Source organism: Podarcis muralis, chromosome 4 (assembly GCF_964188315.1).
Source record: "Podarcis muralis chromosome 4, rPodMur119.hap1.1, whole genome shotgun sequence".
In the NCBI taxonomy this organism is placed as follows: domain Eukaryota; kingdom Metazoa; phylum Chordata; class Lepidosauria; order Squamata; family Lacertidae; genus Podarcis; species Podarcis muralis.
Window position 1 is genome coordinate 72,649,670 of NC_135658.1, and position 21,332 is coordinate 72,671,001.

Below are 21,332 nucleotides of genomic sequence, written 5' to 3' on the forward strand. Positions count from 1 at the left end.
TAAAAATACAATAAAATATCGAACATTAAAACTTTCCCTAAACAGGACTGCCTTCAGATGTCTTCTAAAAGTCATATAGTTGCTTATTTCCTTGGTGGGAGGGTTTCCACAGGGCGGGTGCCACTACCAAGAAGGCCCTCTGCCTGGTCCCCTGTAACTTCACTCCTCGCAGCAAGGGAACCGCCAGAAGGCCCTTGGAGCTGGACCTCAGTGTCTGGGCTGAATGTTGGAGGTGGAGAAGCTCCTTCAGGTATACTGGGCCGAGGCCGTTTAGGGCTTTAAAGGTCAGCCCCAACACTTTGAATTGGGCTCGGAAACGTACTGGGAGCCAATGTAGGTCTTTCAGGACCAGTGTTATATGGTCTCGGTCTAGCTGCCGCATTCTGGATTAGTTGTAGTTTCCAGGTCACCTTCAAAGGTAGCCCCAAGATGTGATACTTTAAGGACTGCCTGATTCCTTATATCCCTACCTGATCACTGAGTCCTTCAGGGTAGTCACTATTGGTGGTCCCTCATTGCTCAGATTCATAGCTTTTATCCACCAGGAGCCATGGGTTCAATATTGTGTGCCTCCCAAGTGAGATTAGACAAGCCCTCTCCCATTTGAATTTATGACACCTAGCGAATACCTTTTTATTCCAACAGGCATTTTAGGTAAGTTTCTGGTTTTAGTTTTAACTGATGTTATCTTTGTTGCCTCTCTTTAACCTTACTGTACACTGCTTAGCGACTAAGGGTATATACCTTGTTGAAATAAATAAAGGAGTTCTGAGAAAATAACAATATTTTTTAGGCCGAGGTAAGGATTTAGAATTGATAATCTATCAATACGATTACTGAGAAGAGGCAACTCTCAGCTGATAGTGGAACTGGCACAATATGGTTTCTTTGCCTGCTTCCCTCACACAAGAAAAATGGGTCTTTCACAACCATGGCCTACTGTGGTAAAAGGGGACAATCCAACCTAAGTGGCAGGGGTGCCAACTTGAATAAAATATGGGGGGGTATGGCAGGTAAGCCCCACCCCACACAATCAATCATAAAATTACCACACACACACACACCACACACTATGCCAATCAACCGGGGGCGGGGCTAGCACCTTCAAATATTTTATGGAGGGGGCAAAGGGACTTCAGTCCCTAGGAGTTGGTTCCTAGGCTAACAGGCATGCAATGTCGCCATCTCCTACCTTCCTCTTCCCCTGGCTCCCTCATCCCAAAAGGATTTCTGCCTTTAGCCATATCATCAAACCAATCATGCATCTCATTTAATTCATCGCCACAATTAGCACAAAATATCAAAACACAAAGGTACTTTTAATTTTCTCACATCATGTATGCGCATCCTCTCAAAACTGGGGGGGGGGGGGACACAAAGGAAGAGAACAACCCAAAATAAACAGAGAATTCTGCTTGTTCTTAAAAATTGGGTGTCCTGTGATAGGTATTGCAGTTTATGTTTATTGTAATCTACTTTGTGTTCAAGAGATATGCTAACTCAACCGCTCCCTGTGTCTAATCTCTTTTTATAACCGCTCAAGAGTGTTTTCCAATTTACATTTTGTAAAAGTTTAAACCGCTTGACAAATAGTTCATTGTACTCCTATGGCTCACTCCTGCCACTTGTTTGGAAAAATGAAAGGCAAGTTGAAAAATGCACCTTTTCCATTTTCACCTCTAATTGAATCCTCCCTTGACCCCTTTATTCCCCATGGCTGTATTTCAGGTTTTGATGATAAGAAAAAGAATTTTGTATTTGGATAATACAATTTTCTCACTTGCCTTCAGCGACCTTCAGCTCAATTTTCTCTCCCCAGAGACACTGTATATTATGGAATTGAACCAAATTCCTTATTCATAGGAAAAAAAGGTTCCAATTTAATCTGAATATTCAGCATTTTACACTGGTCAGGGTGATGGATGGCATATGGAAATGCTTTTGGTTTAGGTAATCAAATGGTGGGATTCAGACTTGTATTGAAAAAATAATAATGAAGTCTATTCAATATTCTCATAAGGTGCAAAAATGCACAATACACAGGGGAAGGGAAGCTTTTTCTTATTACCTTACTGATAACATCTCCATCGCAAAAAAGTACAAGCAGAAATTAAGAATTTATGTGGGTTAAAACATTTGTAAAACAGTGGCTGCCAAGAGGTTCAGGGGGAAAGTACTTTTCAAATGAATATGTACTAAAACCTGTGAACTTCTGCACATCTGCAATGATAAAAATAGGTTCATTGTGATGATGTACATTTCCTTGAAATGCATATTTTTAAAATTCTATCTTCTGAGCACAGCAATAAGTTTGCAAGTTTTGTAACCTTTTTTTAAAAAAGAGTTTGGAGACATATTTTCCCAAAGATATAACTTTAAAAAAATATAAGATGGTATAATACCCATCTTGAAAACCTACAAATGGCCCCAGGCTCTACTGAAATGAAAAGAAATTATAGTAGACCTTCAACAGATGTGTTTGATGTAAAACTTACACCCAACCCCACCCATCTGTCATACTTGGCATGGAAGGGGATGGGGTTTACTGGATTGGATCTGGTCGGCCAGCTGGATCCAATCCTCCACCCCTGATGCAACTCGTTTTATTTGTTGCATGGGGCTGTTCTTCATGAATTTGTTTCTGGATTACACTTTAAATTTTTGAGGTAGTAATCCATACAAATTTGGGGGTGGGCTGGGGGACCACTATACTGCTTTGCAAGCCTGAACTGTGGCAAGAGAATGTGGCAAAATACCATTGCAAACACCTTATTTTGTTCATTTGCAAAGGATATACAGTGGTACCTTGGGTTAAGTACTTAATTCGTTCCGGAGGTCCGTTCTTAACCTGAAACTGTTCTTAACCTGAAGCACCACTTTAGCTAATGGGGCCTCCTGCTGCTGCCGCGCCACCAGAGCACGATTTCTGTTCTCATCCTGAAGCAAAGTTCTTAACCCGAGGTACTATTTCTGGGTTAGCGGAGTCTGTAACCTGAAGCATATGTAACCCGAGGTACCACTGTATCTGGAAATAGTTTCTCTTGCACTCTAAGAATAACTCTCATTTTAAGCAAATATTCATGGTGTGGAGGTCAGTTCAGAAATAATTTTTGACTTTCTGATTAATTCCATCAGTATATTCAACCAGGAAAAAAATCCCACTGTGATTAGATGGCAGTGTATTGAACCCATAAAGCAAGAACATTCTGTCAAAAATTCTCACAGAATTTTCATCAAAAATGCACTTGGCCTAATAAACTGGGCCTCTTTTTTTCTAAAATAATTTATTTTAATACTTTCTTAAAAGTACAAAGTGCCTCACAATTACAGTTGCCATCTCCTTTATCTTCACAAGAACCCTATTATGCAAAATTGTGGTGAATTGCTTAAACTTTAGTGCCCTCAAGTCACCAACCATCTTTTACAGCTGAACGCAGCTGCAGCCGCAGCCGCAACCCAGGCCTAAACCCAGTATCACAGCCACAATCGTACAAAGAGCTAAGCACATTTAAGCCCAGTTCCAATGGACTTACTCATGCTTCACTCTACATAAGACCATGATTTCTGTCCAGTGAGGCTTCCTTCCTTACACTTGTGCAGTCAACACATTCACACAGAACGTTTCCATGTGTACACATTCATGCACGTTAACTCCACAAATCATCCAATGGATATGAAATATTATGCCAATATAAGCTTCCTGGAAATTCTCCATATTTAATGGAAGAATTGGCCTGGTTCCATGTTATACAGATATTAGCATTCCAATCACTACATAAACAATTGAACCAGAACTTTCAACCATATTCAAGTTGCACAGAGCCTACATTTTTAAGTGGTTTATTCAGTTAGTGGAACTGCTTCACAATCACATACTGTTTCATAAATGATGCAATGCCTATATTATTTACTACCTGGGATTTACACACCTTTTTTCTAATATTTTTTATTCCTCTTTATTGAATTCAATTGGTGATCTCAATCTTCCTGGGTCAGTCTGAAATCAATGGCAGGGCCCTTTGCATAGATTAGAGCTCTTGTATTTTGGAAATTAAGATCCTGCCAGCACATTGGTCTACAATTGCAACTACTACCGTCTCACACTTCCTCTGTTTGCAAGATAGAAAGACAGAACAAGAAGCTATTTCTAGAATAATGTTGCTGGAAGAGAAAATGTTTGGCTTCTCTCAGACTGAAATAAAGCAATTTTATATAGTTTAGTTTCTCAAGTATTACATAAAAAAAAAACCACACATACACAGGAATGCTGCTGGTCACTACTGTATAGGATAAAGTGAGTGGCTATATCCAAATGATTAAAGAAAAGCAAGAAGAGATGAAAGGAAGGAAATGGAAAGAAAATGAGTGAAAGCTAACCAGTTTCCCCGATTTAGGATGTAGCAAAGAATTCTGGTTAGTTTTAAAGCAGAAGTTTCCAACCTCTTCCTTGCTGATAGGTCAGAGGAAGAAAGGGAGCCAGGGAGTCAGAAGCTCACTGCTACTCATGCACCTTAATGCTAAACTATAGTTCAAAGATGCATTTAAAAAGAACTAATACTCCCATTTATTTCTGCTAGCAATTCCTTCATACTAGCATGGAAAACAGGGACGCGGGTGGCGCTGTGGGTAAAAGCCTCAGCACCTAGGGCTTGCCGATCGAAAGGTTGGCGGTTCGAATCCCCGCGGCGGGGTGCGCTCCCGTTGTTCGGTCCCAGCGCCTGCCAACCTAGCAGTTCGAAAGCACTCCCGGGTGCAAGTAGATAAATAGGGACCGCTTACCAGTGGGAAGGTAAACGGCGTTCTGTGTGCGGCTCTGGCTCGCCAGAGCAGCGATGTCACGCTGGCCACGTGACCCGGAAGTGTCTCCGGACAGCGCTGGCCCCCGGCCTATAGAGATGGGCGCACAACCCCAGAGTCTGTCAAGACTGGCCCGTACGGGCAGGGGTACCTTTACCTTTACCTTTAGCATGGAAAACATAATCTATAAATTACTTCCAGTTGTGTATCTTCCTTAAGAAACAAAAATGTAAAAGATCGTTAAACACCAACATAAAAAATTGGCAAACTGGCAGCACAGAGGAAAAAGAAATCGCTGGCTGGCTTAATGCAGGTATCCAGGCCTTCCTTGCTGTGTGTGGTTTTGGTGGTTGTTGGTTTGTTGCTCAGTTTAAGAAAAGACGCTCAGGGAAGTAATAAAAAGCTAGTGTTGTTGATTTTTTTTTAAATGAAGGAACATATACAGTGGTACCTCGGGTTAAGAACTTAATTTGTTCTGGAGGTCCGTTCTTAACCTGAAACTGTTCTTAACCTGAGGTACCGCTTTAGCTAATGGGGCCTCCCGCCACCACTACTCTGCCGCCGCACAATTTCTGTTCTCATCCTGAAGCAAAGTTCTTAACCTGAGGAACTATTTCTGGGTTAGCGGAGTCTGTAACCTGAAGCGTCTGTAACCTGAGGTACCACTGTATCAGATCCCTCTAGCTTTGCCCCAGGATGTGTGCGATAGTTTGAGTGGGCAAGTGGCAGGAAGGATTAAGCAGCCCTGCCACTTCTGTGCTCAGGTTGCCATCTGCCCACAGCGCTTTTCGTTTTGAGAAATTATGCACGCATTACCCACAAAATATTGTTTGACCCTTAACATGCCACTGAAATTAGCATCTCCTGTTGGAATGGATCCATGACAGGGAAATCACACCTGCTAAATTCTCCTTGGCATGAACCTGGCAAACCACTTGGCAAATTGCTACTCACACAACCCTGCCACAACATCACATTTCTCTGCAGAGCTAGACGAACAGTCAGTCAACAAAGGATAAAGCTGCTGGCAGGCCTGTCCACAGTTTGCTGCAGCTGCTAATGCTGAATACAGTTTAACTAAATCCCAAAAAATTCAGATGATTTACAAATAACTTTGTTGTACTGATACAATACGAGAATGTGACTCCGTGGCAGCCAACAGGCAGACTATTTGCAACAGACTCTTAAGAGCTATGTTGTAAATAGTACCTAAACCAGAAAAGCAAACCGTCAAGTTGAAAAGCAATTCACAATTAAATCCTGCATCATGATTTCCTGATGCTGCAGCAGTTGTAAAATTTTCAAGTCAGTTATCCCATTTATATCTTGAAATAAGCAGCAATGAACTAGAGAATGAAATGAAGCAACTCAAGCTCATCCGAACTGCATTTTCCTCCAAGGTAGGTAGCATGTATACCAAGTCAGCATTGTTCACATTTTTTTGTCTGCATACGATGCTACTTCTGGATGGCATATGATCTGTAGCTAACCATTCTAATTCTATTTTTGGTAGACAGCTGCAAGAGAGGTTAAAGTGTGCTGATTTGCTGATGTGGGCAAGTTGCCAAACTATTTGAATTAGCCTCCCACCCTTTATATGAAAAGCTGGCATAGATCTGCCATATATAAGAGCATCCTGGAGCTAGCTGTTCCCAATTGTTGTGTTCTCTAATATTAAAATGTCATACATGTATAGGATACGAGCCCATGCTGGCTCATCCATGGAATGTTGAACAGATACTGTAGATGGGTCAACAAGGAAATGTAGAGAGGGGTTTTGGGGTTTTTTTAATGACGTTAATGAGTTTCTATTACGATAAAGACTGCATGTTCATACAGTGGTACCTCAGGTTACATACACTTCAGGTTACATACGCTTCAGGTTACAGACTCCGCTAACCCAGAAATATTACCTCAGGTTAAGAACTTTACTTCAGGATGAGAACAGAAATCGTGCTCCAGCGGCGCGGCAGCGGCGGGAGGCCCCATTAGCTAAAGCGGTGCTTCAGTTTAAGAACAGTTTTAGGTTAAGAATGGACCTCCGGAATGAATTAAGTACTTAACCCGAGGTACTACTGTAGTGTGTATTTAATATATAGGCAGAGCATTCCTAATTCCCTTGGTGGGGAAGCTCCAAGGTTACAATGCACCCAGAGACCACAGGTTCTCTATTACCTCCTTCTTTCTGTATACAGCATGTGACATGCATCTTTGCAGAAAGAAGGATGGTCAAGATCCAATGGCCCTTCTGCCTTCTTTCCTGGGAGTTTAGGATTTCTCCCTATAGCTGCGGTCCTATATACCTGAGAGTAAGTACTATTGTACTCAGGGGGCCTTACATGTACAGTGGTACCTCGGGTTAAGTACTTAATTTGTTCCGGAGGTCCGTTCTTAACCTGAAACTGTTCTTAACCTTGAAGCACCACTTTAGCTAATGGGGCCTCCTGCTGCCGCCGCGCTGCCAGAGCACGATTTTTATTCTCATCCTGAAGCAAAGTTCTTAACCCGAGGTACTATTTCTGGGTTAGCGGAGTCTGTAACCTGAAGCGAATGTAACCTGAAGCGTATGTAACCCGAGGTACCACTGTATAGGATAATGTTACAAGGTTCTGTCTTCCTTGACAGTTTAGTAGCTTCCTTTCCCCAATTTGCTTAGGTTTTGTATACTGTATTATCATTTGATTTCTGCAACCCTGTATACAGTTGTACTGGACTGAGAGCTTGTGTAGTTCAGTCACTAAGGCCATCACACACAGAGAGAGGAGCTAAGGGAGATTCCACATGCCTGAGATGTTATATATAAAAGCAACCACATGGATAGCTGTTTAGCTAATCGCTGAATGACAGTGTCTCCTATTAGAAGACCCTTGAGGTTTTATCACATGCTTTCTGCTACTTTGGGTGGCCGTTGTTGAAATATGATGTATGCGAGCTTTGTTTTTCATTTTTGTTCAGAAAGATACAGTTGAAAAAGATACAGCAACAATCTTTTTAGAACTATTCCATACACCCAAATCATGAGTCTTGTTGCAATATTTACACTAAACTTCCAGGGACATCCCTACTATTAAAAACAAAGTGGAAGTCTGCCTTAAGTGGAAGGCCTTGGGAATACCATTAGAGGGTACCAAATTGTCAAATATTTGCACTTTACGCACTGGGAGAGGAATCCTGCCCCCTGTGAAGAGCCAAACACTCTATCCTTTCCCTATCAGCCCACTTGGTTTCTATGCTGGGCAGGAGGGAGGCAAATCACCCTCCCACTCAGCCAACATAAAACAGTCAGAAGAGGAACCCCCTCACTCTCCTGAAAGAATTCCCTAGTCACCAGGTGAGTGGTCAAAAACAAGTCTGGTATGCATTACTGTAGTAATCTTTACAGCGACCCTATAAGGTTCAGCAATGTTATTATCCTGGTCTTTCTGTCTGGACTCTGGCCTGGCCTCAGGCCGCCATCCTCCATGACTGGTCCTGCTTCACACTCTCTTGGAGTGTGTTTTGCCTGGATGAAATGTGTCCTTGAGCTCTGATAACGGCATTTGCTTGCCCATATGAATGATACAGAGATTCTTGTGAGTGTGTGTAGAAACTAGTTTAGTGTACAAAGGTTGTTATTAGTAGTAGTAATAGTAGCAGCAGCAGTAGTATATCACCCTTGACCCACAGGTCCCAGGGCAGTTACAACATAAAATCACAACATAAAAACACAAAATACATAATAAAAAATAAAACAAAAGCAACCTAATAACCACTCCCCATTGGATGCCAATCAGCCAGAGGCCTGGTTAAAGCGGAACATTTTTGCCTGGCACCTAAAGGTGTGCTGTATAATGAAAGCACTAGGTGAAGCTTCCTAGGGAGAGCATTCCACAAATGGGGAGCCACCACAAAAAAGGCTTGTTCTCGTGTTGCTGCCCGTTCTCGTGTTGCCATCAATTTACATTAATTGTTTCACCTACATTTGCCTTTGCCCCCCCCCCCCATGTCATCTTAGAAAGGTTGTTCCTTTGGCTAAAAAAGGCACACATCAGCATTAGCATCAGCAGCAACACCATCATTTTATTTGTATGCCGCCTTTCCATAGCTGAAACTATGCTCAAGGTAGCTTACAACATGACAAGATTTACATAATTACAAACATAACAGAAGTCATAAACAATAAATAGTAAGGTAAAGGGACCCCTGACCATTAGGTCCAGTTGTGGCCGACTCTGGGGTTGCGGCGCTCATCTCGCTTTATTGGCCAAGGGAGCCGGCGTACAGCTTCCGGGTCATGTGGCCAGCATGACTAAGCCGCTTCTGGCGACCCAGAGCAGCGCACGGAAACACCGTTTACCTTCCCGCCGGAACGGTACCTATTTATCTACTTGCACTTTGACATGCTTTCGAACTGCTAGGTGGGCCGGAGCAGGGACCGAGCAACGGGAGCTCACCCTGTCGCGGGGATTCGAACCGCCAACCTTCTGATCGGCAAGTCCTAGGCTCTGTGGTTTAACCCACAGCGCCACCTGCGTCACAAAACAATAAATAAAACACACCAAAAAGTGCACAACCAAATTGAAACAATTTCCACATAAATCATAAGATCTAAAACTAAAGATACAACATGTCAGGCACTAGCTAGGTTTGTTGGATGCCAATCTCTTCATCAAGGTTTTCTTGCTGAGCTTTTGAGGGACTGTGAGGTTCCCTACAGTCCAGTTTAGAAATCAGTGGCTTAAGACAATGCCGTTAGCTCTTGTACAAAATGAGGTATCGATTCGGGACTTACACCTCAGTGTGTTACAACTGCATTTTGCCAGCCCACTTGTATTAATGGTCACCACCATGCAAATACAGACATCACTTTACATTTGGTCCTGGTGATTGGATGGCAAGCACTAAAACTGTAGCTTTTCACAATACGGAAACTGAAGCACAAGAGATCAACTGGGAAAGGGTTCTAAAAAATGTAATTGTTCTATGGACACTTAGTAGGTGGCTTATGTTGTGCATCATATAACTGGCCTATTTTTTGCCTGGCTCCACCTCTCCTCTCATTTGCTATCACACGTACCACGTTCTGCTCAATTTACAATCCCTCAACATCCCTATGGCAACTGCAGCAGCTGTTTACATGGCAACGCAATAGGAAAATATTTAATGTATTTTTAACTCCACTTTAATGGAATTTAGCAGCTGGATACACGATGGCGAGTCAGCACCATATGACTGAGACAGCTAGCTTTTTCACCTCAGCCATCAGTACACTCTTAGAGAACTATGCTCCACAAGCCAGGAGTTATTGTTGGGTGGATATCCTTGGAACATGACAATATCCATACACAGCAGAAAGCTACCAAACACATTGGGATTTGGTGTGCACCCCAGTCCAGTTTTCATACCATCTGTGATATGAGAGACTGTATACAGTTCCGTCTTTCAATACATCTATGGCCCCATAATGCACTCTGTGTAGGGCTGCATTTGAAAAGTGCTCAAAACTCAAATTAGTATAAAATCCTCCAGCCAGACACTTTGATTCCATCATGCTAATTTCGTGTGACCTGCACTGGCTGCTAGTTTGTATCTGGACTCAGTTCAAGGTGCTGTTAACCTTTAAGGCTCTAGATGGCTTGGGACCGGGGGACTTGTATGTTCCTTCCCACATGCTCCAATCCTCATCTGAGGCTCCGATCCAGATCCTTTGACCTTATGAGGCACAGCTGACAGCAATCAGGGCTAGGGCATTTTCTGTGGTGGCACCCAGCCTATGGAATACTATACCCCTGGGCTGTTTAACAAGTCCTTTGACTAAATTCATTCATTTTTAGTGGTTAGCTGCATTTGAATTATTACTTCAAAGAATCCTGGGGCCTGTAGTTTACCTCTCTCAGAACTGTAACTCCCAGCACCCTTAACAAACAACAATTCCCAGGTTTCGGGTGGGTGGGTGTGCTTAAAGGAATAGTGCATAAACAGCTCCTAGCTTAAGATGAATACCAATACAAGTTGTATGAATTTCAAGCTAGTTTTTCCTTCTCCCTTCCATCCAAGACAATGAAACTATGGAGAACTCATTTTGTGACATTTTGGTTGATATTAACAAGGACACTGCCATACTATGTATTTCGGAACATAATCACGAAATCACATTATTAAAGACTTGGGCATTTAGAAAAGAGAAAAATCCATTTTACAGATCGGCAGAGAATCTGTAGCCTGAAATACATCCGCGATTCCATAGCAGAGAACTCAAAAAGCCCCTGCAGAGCGGTCAAGAAAGTGAGCCAGTTTTCACATAAACAACTACCCATATATCCGTCAATCATTCAGACCCGCCCCTCCCCCGCGGCAGTAAACGGCGAGCGCTTTCTTCCTTCGCTCCGCGGCGCGAGCGAACAAGCCAATCAGAGTGCTCCGCCGCCCGCCGTCATCACGACGGCGATTTCGATTTCGCCGCCTCGCTAGCGTGCGCGTGCGCGCACCCACACGCCCTCCTCCGTTACCTGGGCTCATTTGCCCCAGAACGCATGCGTGCACAAGGCGCGCATGCGTAAAAGAAGGGGGAGATGGGGGAACCGCTTAAAAATAACGAACTTTTTAAAAGGACGACCGAGCGGGGGCGGGAAAAGCAGTTTTCGCTTCTCTGGGCCACACCGACGAGGGAGGAGTGGGGGGGGGGGACAGACTCCTGAAAACCGGCCGGGCTAGGCAGTCAGGTAGCCACCCTGAAAGGTGAGTTCACCTCTTGGAGCCAAACGCCTCACAAGACACACCTGTTGCATCTCCTCACACATTGGCGGTGGGCGGGGAGGGATGCAGGCAGAAGTGGCCACGGCTGTGTTGCGGATAAAATAAACACTGGGCGGATCCAAAGTGCAAGGAGGCTCTTTTTTAAAGGTGGACTTCAGTGGGGGGTGGGAGGAACCCCTCCCCCCCCCCAAAGCCTCGGAAACATATTCACCTGTAACCACGTAGCCCAACGTATGCAGTGCTTGGCTTACAGTCGCCCATGTGTGTTAGCCGAAGGTTGGGTGGCTTATTAGCCTTGCCGCCCTTTTCCTGCCCCTGCCTGTTTCCAGCAGCTGTTCAGCAAGGGGAAGTTTTTGGCTCGCATCAAGCGGGGAATTGTTAGGTTTCCCTGCTCGTTTCCCAGCTGCTAAAGGCCTGGCACCCAAACAGAAGAGAGTCGCCCAGGTTGGAGAGGCTCAGGTACTTAACACACGATGAGTTTGTTCTTCAAAAACTCACTGACACATCTTTAATCCTTAAAACTAAACAGGAATAAGCATAAATAGGTGCAAAAACTATTTATTCCTTGATCAGTATGCCTTAATCTGTTATAAGGATGTGATGTTAACTTGTCTTTTAGGAGGAGGATTTTATTTCTTTCAGATTATTTTATTTCTTTCAGAAAATGTGTATACTGCTTGATTGTAAAAACAACAACCCTCAAAGTGCTTTACAAATGATAAAACCTTAAAATTGAGGGGAGGGGAAACAACTCTACTTTAAAACAGACAAAAGTTAAAATACTAAAACAGATTACAATTACCTCAACTTTCTAAGCATAGTGATTCTTCATAATCTTAGACCTATTCCATTTTTCTCCCTTGGTGTTTTCCTAATATGTTCTCAAATGAAATATCTTTATATTGAAATTTTGTAGCCAAATCAAACCTTCTTTGCTTATGGTCTGAGGCCTTTGCAAAAATTCAAACAAAGATATACAAGAAGTCATTTATAAATAAAAATGTATTATGCTATGTATGCTATGTATTATGCTATGGATGTTAAACACACTCAATATAAGCCAGAATCAAGGATAAAAAGGAATAAAATAAAGGATAATAAAACCATCACACCAGGGCATCATCATTATTGTTTATACCTATCTCTAAAATCTCTCCTACTCTGATACTTGTGAAGCAGCCAGTGCAAAAAGGGTCATGAGAGATGAGTTAACCTGGCTTCCAAGTGAGAAGTGGTAGGTTGGGAAGCTGTATCAGTGGCAAGGGCATGAATGCAACTCCTTGGGTGCATGTCCAGAATGATTGGTGGTTATTTTATGTTTTAATTGTATTCAAGGTGTGTTTGTTGTATATTTCTTTGGTATTAATGTGCTTCTCACTGCTTTAGGTTCCTTTGACCCGAAAAGCAGTATATAAATGAACGACAGCATTACATCAGAATTTCTGAAGAAATACTGTGGGGGTTTTTCAGGAAGTAAGGTGGAAAACTCTAGAATCTGAATTGAGAACTGCAGCCATTTTGTTGAGGCATAAAGCAGAGAAAGGGAGAAAAAATGCCAGTTCTGAAGCCTGTAGTAAAAATGAAAGTGGACGAACTCTTTTTGCACTGGTTGAGTGATGCCTCAACTCAGGTGATGCTCAAGGACTGCTTAAGAAGTATAACTAACAAGGAGAAGATTGAAATCGGTAGTGGTGATGCTCGGAACAATGAACATATTCTTTGCCATATAAATTGTGTCTCGAAGCAAAGCATGCTGGGGAATTTGATGTCTACTTTGACTACTACAAGCCCTCCTCATCTGTCTACTGCTCTCCCACTGGGGACGCCAACAAGCCCAAGGAGCTTTTCTAATATTCGAGGTAAACGCAGATCTTCAAGCACCAAAAGTGTAAGTGGTTTTTTGCTATTTGGGCAGGTAAGCCCATTTAAGATAAGCTATGAATGTTTGCTTTATAGTACTCACCAATTTTTGTCATTTTGGACACAAATAAGGGCTGTAAAGGTTAGTTTCATCTGCTGTGAGCTACACATGGTTTACTAGTGCAATGAACATTTAACCCCAAATCAATAATAAAATGGCCTTGTAGAGTGCAAGAGTGCAAGAATCTTCTTTGTTTTTGAAAAAAAAATCAACCTTTTAAAATAAAATCTAGATGTGACTTGAGCATGTTGCTCTGTAGGAAATTCCATACAGCTGTTTTTCCCCATTATAAACTGGAAATGAGGGCTCATCCAGATTTTCACTTGTCCTGCTGCATTCCCCTGGGGAAACCTGATCTTTACCAATGAATTGAACCAAAGGTCAGTTGGTTTTTTTGCAGATTGGTGTTTGCTCCAATTCAGTTCTATAAAAAGCACATTTTCCCTGGGAAAGCGGTGTAGCAAACTGAAAAGAGCTGCTCAGGCCCGTACTTTCTAGGCATGGGAAAAGCAGAAATCACAAAAGTATCTTATGGGGGAAAATAGTGACTATTATGCGTGTTTGGTGTTACTACAATTGGTTTTGTAACAAACAATAGAAGTGACTTTTAAGTGCTCAACCCTATAACTTGTAAACATTTAGGTAGTGAGGTTGTGGGGTATCGGCAGTTGTTCCAGCATATCACTAGCAGACATGGAAATGCTTATGATGAATCACTAATATGAAATAAGTTTCATTGCTGATGGCAGTAGCACTGGGTTGCTTCCAACTGAACCTTATTCAGACTAGGTTAATTTCAATGGGTCTAACTGTCATGTTTATTATCACCAATGTGTCTGCTCTTGAGCAGAGCTAGCGTTGACTTCCACCTATTGTATTGGCTGTCTCTCAGGCCTTGTCTTTTGTCTTCCTTTATTGTTATGTTGAACTTCAGTTTTTTACACTCTAGCAGAGCAAAGAACCTAACAGCTGTGGCAGTATTCAGAATGCCAGGCAGCTGATACCATTTCCTCAGTTCCTTCAGATATGAGCTATTTATAGCCTGTGGATTTATTTATTTATTGTAGTTGTCAGCACTTGCTCCCTTGTATGGCACCTTGCATCAGCTGTTAATGGTCTCTGTCTAATGAATAGCATACCAGGCATCACTGATGGTACAGAACCACAAGCATGGCTTCATTAGTGACTTTGTTTTTAATGAACGTTCTTTGCTTGTTAGGGCTTCCTCCATTCACGAAGGACTTCAAATAGTGTGGAATGCTGTAAATGAAAACCAGAATTAGAGCTTATTTTATTACTATGTCTACTGTTTCTAACTGTAGTATTCACATATTAAGAATGATACACTGTGAAATAATATCCTGAAACACTCTTTGAAATATGAAGTGCCTTGATTTCATGGACTGTAGTTTTGATATTTATCTTGTAAAAGATCAGTATGATGATGATTTTATGTAGAGCATTTGTACCTCAATCTTCAACTAAAAGGGTTTCCAGGATGGCTTACATGCAGTCAATAAAAACAAGGCTGTTCCTGCCTTAAGGCTTACAATATATAATATAAAAAAGCAAAACACAAGGGGGAAGGGACAGGAAAGGAAGAGGAAAAATCAAACTCAAGTACTAGTTCTTAAACAGTTGTTTTTATATTTAGCAACTGAGCAGTACTCTATGTTATAAGCTGACAACCAGTTTCATAATGCCACTTTACTTTCTAGGGCATGGGTGGGGAAACTGTGACCCTCCAGGGTGGCTGCAAGAGTACTTTGACATAGAACCCACAGTTCGCACACTGTCTTGTTGCGTGGGGGCAGGGAGCAAGGCCAATATTTGATCAAAGCTTTTTTTGTTTAAATTTCTAACCCACCTCTTATTAAGGTCCTGAGGAGAAATAGTAATTTGGAAAAATATATCTAGCCCCAGCCAATAGAAAACTACTTAATTTTTCTCTCTCTCTTCCAATGAGCTTGTCCCGGAAACAATCAATACCAAAAATGTGCCTCCGTTTTCTCCTTCAGTTTATATGCTGATGGTTTGAACGGTAGCAACAGTCCTGATAGCACCTTGTCTAGTTCTGGTATTGCAGATACCTTGACAAAGTGCTAGGGTGCTGCTGGGCTAGTGGAGGCTGCTATGAAGCTGCAAATGGTGCAAATTAGTGTGATAGTACAGTATGTGAGCATTCAAAATGTAATCTCTTGGGAGTAAAACCTGCTGATTAGTTACAGTATTCTTGTAAGCGTTGAGGGGCTTATGGGAGGAAAATGCAAAGGGGGAAAATACACAATTGGGGCATGTTTGTGTAAGTATAGAATGGATATAAGCATATTTCCCATATGCAGTATTTATAAGCACTACATGTAATCAGTCCCTATTCCAGCTATTTCCATGTAATCATGCATTCACTTAAGACATTTAAAACGGCCCTTGGAGCAACTTACAAACATCAGTACTAAAACAGTCTCCGCTGTCAGACTTACAACCTAAACAAGACATAACACACAAGCAGGTGGATATAGTTGCACTGCTTATAACAGTTATATAGTCTATGCAGTTCTGGCTGTTTAGAAAAGCAGCAGCTCCTTGCTAACGTCAGTTGCAGTTCTGACATTGCACAAACTTCTAATTGTGGTGTATATATCTCTTATTTGGCTTGTATTTCCTTAACTTTTTTGTCACACACACACACACACACACACCCTGGAATGTTTAGGCTTAGAATAAACCTTCCATTGGAGACAACAGAACACTTTTCCCCCAAGCCCAATTGCAATGAGAGAGGGAAGGATTAATTGTTACCTCCCTACTTGGGACCCTCAAAGTTGTCCCTTCCCTGTTTCAATTAGGCTTGAAAGAAGCCTTTTAAAAATAGCCAGTAGATGGGCTTTTTCAAGCCTAATATCAATGGAGGAAGGATGGGTGTGGGGGGGGCCTGCAGGTGTCAAAGAAGACCTCTGCAGACAGACATGTGTCAATGGGTACCATACTAATGACTTGCCCTGTGCCATATCCAGTTGAGAAGAGTGACAGGAAGCATTTTGAGTTAAACCTTGAAGGAGAGTGTTAGATTGGGAGAAGTGTTCTGGCCATGCTCTTCAAACTTAGGATGGTGGATACTGAGCCATAAATAAGTTTGCGTTTAATTAAAAATTTTCATCCCAGTGGCAATGGGAATTCATACCTTTCTTATGAAATATAGCTTATGTGAACAGTTGTCTTCAAGGGCAAGCATCAAATTCCTCCTGCTAATCATCTTGCTAAAAATAGATCTTCTATTCTTAAAGATACATGTTTGCTATCCCTGTTCATCATGCTAAAGAGATCCCAGTGTAAGCAAGAAAAACTGTTGTATATCCACAATGCGGGCAACAAAGCACAAGTGGTAAGCCAAGACAAACTTTGGTTATAGCTCATGGTTTGTTCAGAGCAACACAAACCTTGAGTCTGGTTTCAGATGTAAACTGACTTAGCTCCCAATAGCAAGGCAGGAGTGAAGCAGCCACAATTTTCTTGTTGTGCTCCAGCACACTTGCTTATTCATGCTACACTATAGTTTGCCATACCATTACAATCAGGCCAGGCCATAGTATTGTAAATGTTTAGGATTGTGGTTTGTTTTTATCAACTTCTAGAAATTAGGAAAATTACATTTTCTAGATGCTGGTTGAATCCAAAAGGTTCTTTGGACAATCAGGGTGAGGGTATGTGTGTCGACAATTCTGCTGATTTTCCACCCAGCTCTTGCCATTCTGGAGGGGCCCCAAGCAGATTTATAAAGGAGGATATAAGGGCTACATCACGAAGGAGGAATAAAGTCCCATTGTATTAGCAGAACATTGCTTATGGTTCTTAAGTGCTAAGACATAATTTGTTTTTTTCATAATGTATAAACTGTTGTACTTCCAGAGAATACTCCAAGCAGTGTACAGAAATAGAATTTAAAACACAATACTGTTCATAGAATTGTTGAAACATAAAAACCAAGACATTTTTTTAGAAGGCTTGTGAGAAAAGAAAGGTTTTCAACAAACATATACCATGTACTTCAACTTACCAAACTAGCATCTTCTGTTCATTACTCTATTTCATATAGAGTCCTTTTCATATTTCATTGAGACAAAGGAAAGCTGTGCTTGAGCTTCTAAAATGCAGGAGCCCTGCTAGGGGAACGGATATTATTATTATTATTATTATTATTATTATTATTAATAATAATATTTCTTACTTGATTAACATACAACCACTTGTTTTGTGGGGCAGGGGGATAATATCGCTATGACTGCACTTCTGGTTGTGTGCAATTGGTTGGCCCTGTTCTAAATAGTGTCTACATAGTATGTTGGGCATTCTCTGCTCATGTTCTGCAATTCTGGTGGACTCAGCTTTTAAAGCTGCACAGAAGTATTATGTGTGGCTTTTTAAAAGCTGACTTTGCATTCCAGGCTTCCATTCCCTAAATTGCAGTAACTCCATGGAAGCAGCAGAACAGAACGTACAGGAAATGGTTCTGACGCTATAATTAAAGTGAGACTCTGAAGGCCAAAACTGCAAGTTTTGCAGGGCAATCCTATACATGTCTGCTCAGAAGTGTTACTTATATTAAGGTGGTACCTGTGCAATTTATCATAATATAGTTTCCCCCCCCAAAAAAAGCTTTATTTTCAGTAAAAACTTTTTTGAAAGGATTAGTTAAAAAACAAGACAGATTATTTATGATGAATTGCCTTGATATGTCTGTGTCTTGATTTATGTCTATGCTTAAAAGCAGGCATTGAGGAAACTATGCAGTGTTAGAAACTGAGATATGAAAGCTAGGAGCTACCCGGTAAGTGGCACCTTAAGCCTAGGTTATGGGCGCAACAACGCAATGTCTAGGCACGCTTTTTTATAAGAAGAATACAAGGCTGAAATGAATGAACAGCAGGCCTTAACTTCAGCCACTTTTGTCCGTTGATTTGTCTTGCCAATGCTTGCATTTCTTAGTTCATTCTTTTTTCTGGTAAAGTTTTTCTGAGTTCTTTCTTTGCCTCCAGATAGGATATTCTTTGGTCTTTCATAGATTTAATTCCTTTCCTTGGGATGCCGTCAGAGAGTATAGAACCCAGATGAATTCTCATCCACACTGAGTTCTTCTGTGAATATTTCCCTCCCATTTCTTGGCTGTTTTGTGTTAGATATCTGTTGGAAGGAATCCAGAATTATCTGCCTACTTGCGTGATTATCATATAATTTTGAGCATAATGCCATTTCCTTCAGTATGAAAGTTGACTTTAAAGGGACCTCTTTTTAAGGTGTCCCCTCCCTCCCTTGCCAGAGATGCTTCCTGTGGGTGTAATAGTGAGGAGACATTGTTAGGGTTCACTGAGGAGCGTTTCAGGCCCAATGCCTGGGTCTGGCTCTTTAATGATATTTTGCAATTATAGTTTATATACACAGACTGATGTGCAGGCTTGCTACAAAATGTTGCCTGGCTTTATTTATTTCATTACATTTGGATCCCACCTTTTATCCAGGGAGCTTAAGGTGGCATACATGGTTCTCTCCCTCTCCCTATTTCATCCTCACAACAACCCTGTGAGGTAAGTTAGGCTGAGAGACAGTGACTGGCTCAAGGTCACCCAGGGAGCTTCATGGCAGTGTTAGAAACTGCACCTTAAACCTAGGTTATGGGCACAAGAATGGAATGTCTAGGCACACTTTTTTAATAACAAGAATACAAAGCTGAAAATGAATGAACTGCAACTAAAATACTATGTTTATTTTTCACATGGTCTAGTCCTTCCCCTGCCCACCCCCCTAATATTCTTAAAAGGGTCTCTTCTCTAGTCTTCATGGAGTAGCTGGAAGTGGGGAGGCAGAAAAAGGTCTTCCTTTCCTTCCACTCTGAAGTTTTAATCTGAAATCTTAGATGCAGTACTGCACCCAGAGCTCAGAAACTGCTAGCGCTAATTAAATTCCCTGTTGCAAAATGTGCATAGAACAATGGGAGTTTTGAACACTGGTTCAAAATGTCACAATTGAAAAGGACCTTTCTCTTGTCTTCACCAGCAGACATCTGTCAGCAGAAAGATGGCAAGAAGGATCTAGAAGTTGAGTGAGATTTTTAAACAGGCAAATATGCTTCCTTCTGGAAGCAAATTCCAATACAACATGTTTTCAAAATCCTCAATATCAGGTTATCTGTATGAAAAATATTGGTGCCTAAAACTGACCACTCAAACCAATTGTGTATGGGAAAAGAAGTACCGTATTTTTCACCCCATAGGACGCACTTTTCCCCCTCCAAAAATGAAGGGGAAATGTGTGTGCGGCCTATGGGGCGAATGCAGGCTTTCGCTGAAGCCTGGAGAGCGAGAGGGGTCCATGTGCACCGACCCCTCTCGCTCTCCAGGCTTCACGCAGCTCTCCGCAAGGCACGGGAGCCCGGCGCTGGGCTCCCGCGGCTTGCGGAGAGTTGCCTGCATGCCGAAGGCTGGGCTCGCTGAGTTCAGCGCGCCCAGACTTTGTGCAGCTCTCCGGCTTGCGGAGAGTTGCCTGTTCTGGGGTCAGGGGAAGCTCGGGCTTCCCCCGCCCCAGCCCCGCGCCTGGGGGGGGAATAATTCCCCCCCCCTTTATTTCCCCCCCCAAAAATTAGGTGCGCCTTATAGGACGGTGTGTCCTATAGGGCGAAAACTACGGTAGTTGATTCAGCTGCCTTTCTGGGCCTGATGAGATGCTATGTATTCTACCAGCCTCTCCCTCTGTCAAGGAGAAACTAGAAGCAGGCATCAGGATCACAGAGACTCTTTTCTCTCACTGCAGGGAGACACAAACCTCCAAATTGTGGTTACAGTATTTAGTTGCAGGCTCTTTCTCAACATTAGGTTTTCTCCTCTAGGTTTTAAAACCCTTGACACTCTCTTTCCTATGATGGATCTGTTTAGACGACAAAGATAACACAACATGCATCACCCAGGGAGGGTTTCCTTTCCCTTCCTAAACAGGGAGCTAGCTGGCCTTTGATAGACTTGTCTTTTCCTGCCTATTGCACTGCCATTATATGGAAATGATCAAGCAAGATAATCCCACAGTTATATTAGTTTGCTGGAGAATGAGAGTGACATAATTTCTCTTGAAGTTCTTTGGATTTTTCAGAAGAATTAGCAGCTGCTTTCCAGTTACTTCAATAACTCTCATTCTACTCAACAGGATATAATTTAACAGGCTGTACCTTCGACAACTTTTCATTGAGCATAAGGAAAACCTTAAAGTTTGTTTTGCATGTTAAATTCTTGCTTTTACAAGCTACTCTTCTGGATTAAGTGAAATCTCACTGTCTGCTAAAGCAATACAGTCACCCTGCAACTTAGAAGCATTTAAGTTGTGCACATTCAGCTTTACGTTCTTGACAATTTTTTATTTTTTTTAATTAGAAAGAGGGCATGTGTCAGGGGCAAAAAGAATTTGGCAGTCCCATTGAATCCAATGTATTTTGACTACACACAGTTGCAGCTTTAGGCACAATCTCCAGAATGTAACCCCCATGTAAGTTGCAGGCTTACTGTATAGGGATTGGGACCAGATCCATTCTGCTAGTATTTTACTCTTAAGTCACAAATCTCAGCTATGCTTGTGTATATGCTTGCCAATTTGCTCCCCTTTCAGAAAGCTAAACTGTTCTTCCTGGCAGGGCTATCCCCATTAGCCAACCGCCTAGGATGCCAGCATTTCAAAGTTGTCTGTCCCAGTTATGCTGTGGAGAGAGAGCCACTGCCTGTACTTTTGGCTGAGGTGAAGGCACACAGACTCAGCTCCTTCGCTGGGTGATATCCCTTGCATTCCAGGGGACACGATAGTGATCCTTCTGATCTTGATCAGCTGTCCAGGACATAGACACAGT

The 21,332-nt window shown here is 42.1% G+C and overlaps 1 protein-coding gene and 1 long non-coding RNA gene across 4 annotated transcripts in view; one reads left to right on the plus strand and one right to left on the minus strand.

Moving 5' to 3' along the window:
* The first annotated feature begins 11,355 nt into the window (after positions 1-11,355).
* Positions 11,356-21,332, plus strand: part of PPP2R3B (protein phosphatase 2 regulatory subunit B''beta) — a 38,728-nt gene continuing 28,751 nt past the window's right edge. For 2 of the 3 annotated variants that reach the window (XR_003706502.2, XM_028727793.2), the window contains exons 1-2: positions 11,356-11,514; positions 12,919-13,420. Coding sequence is in view for 2 of the 3 variants with exons in the window: in XM_028727793.2 (XP_028583626.2) it covers positions 13,085-13,420 (336 nt within the window). In the remaining variant the exon portion in view is untranslated. Of the gene's footprint in view, positions 11,515-11,621; positions 11,992-12,918; positions 13,421-21,332 lie in introns of those variants that run through there. The other variant, XM_028727794.2, reaches the window with a different exon arrangement.
* On the minus strand, positions 14,349-19,780 carry LOC114596338 (uncharacterized). The gene is made up of 2 exons (XR_003706503.2): positions 17,508-19,780; positions 14,349-14,713 (listed from the first exon to the last, which is right to left on the minus strand). It is a non-coding gene; the product is annotated as an uncharacterized LOC114596338 (long non-coding RNA).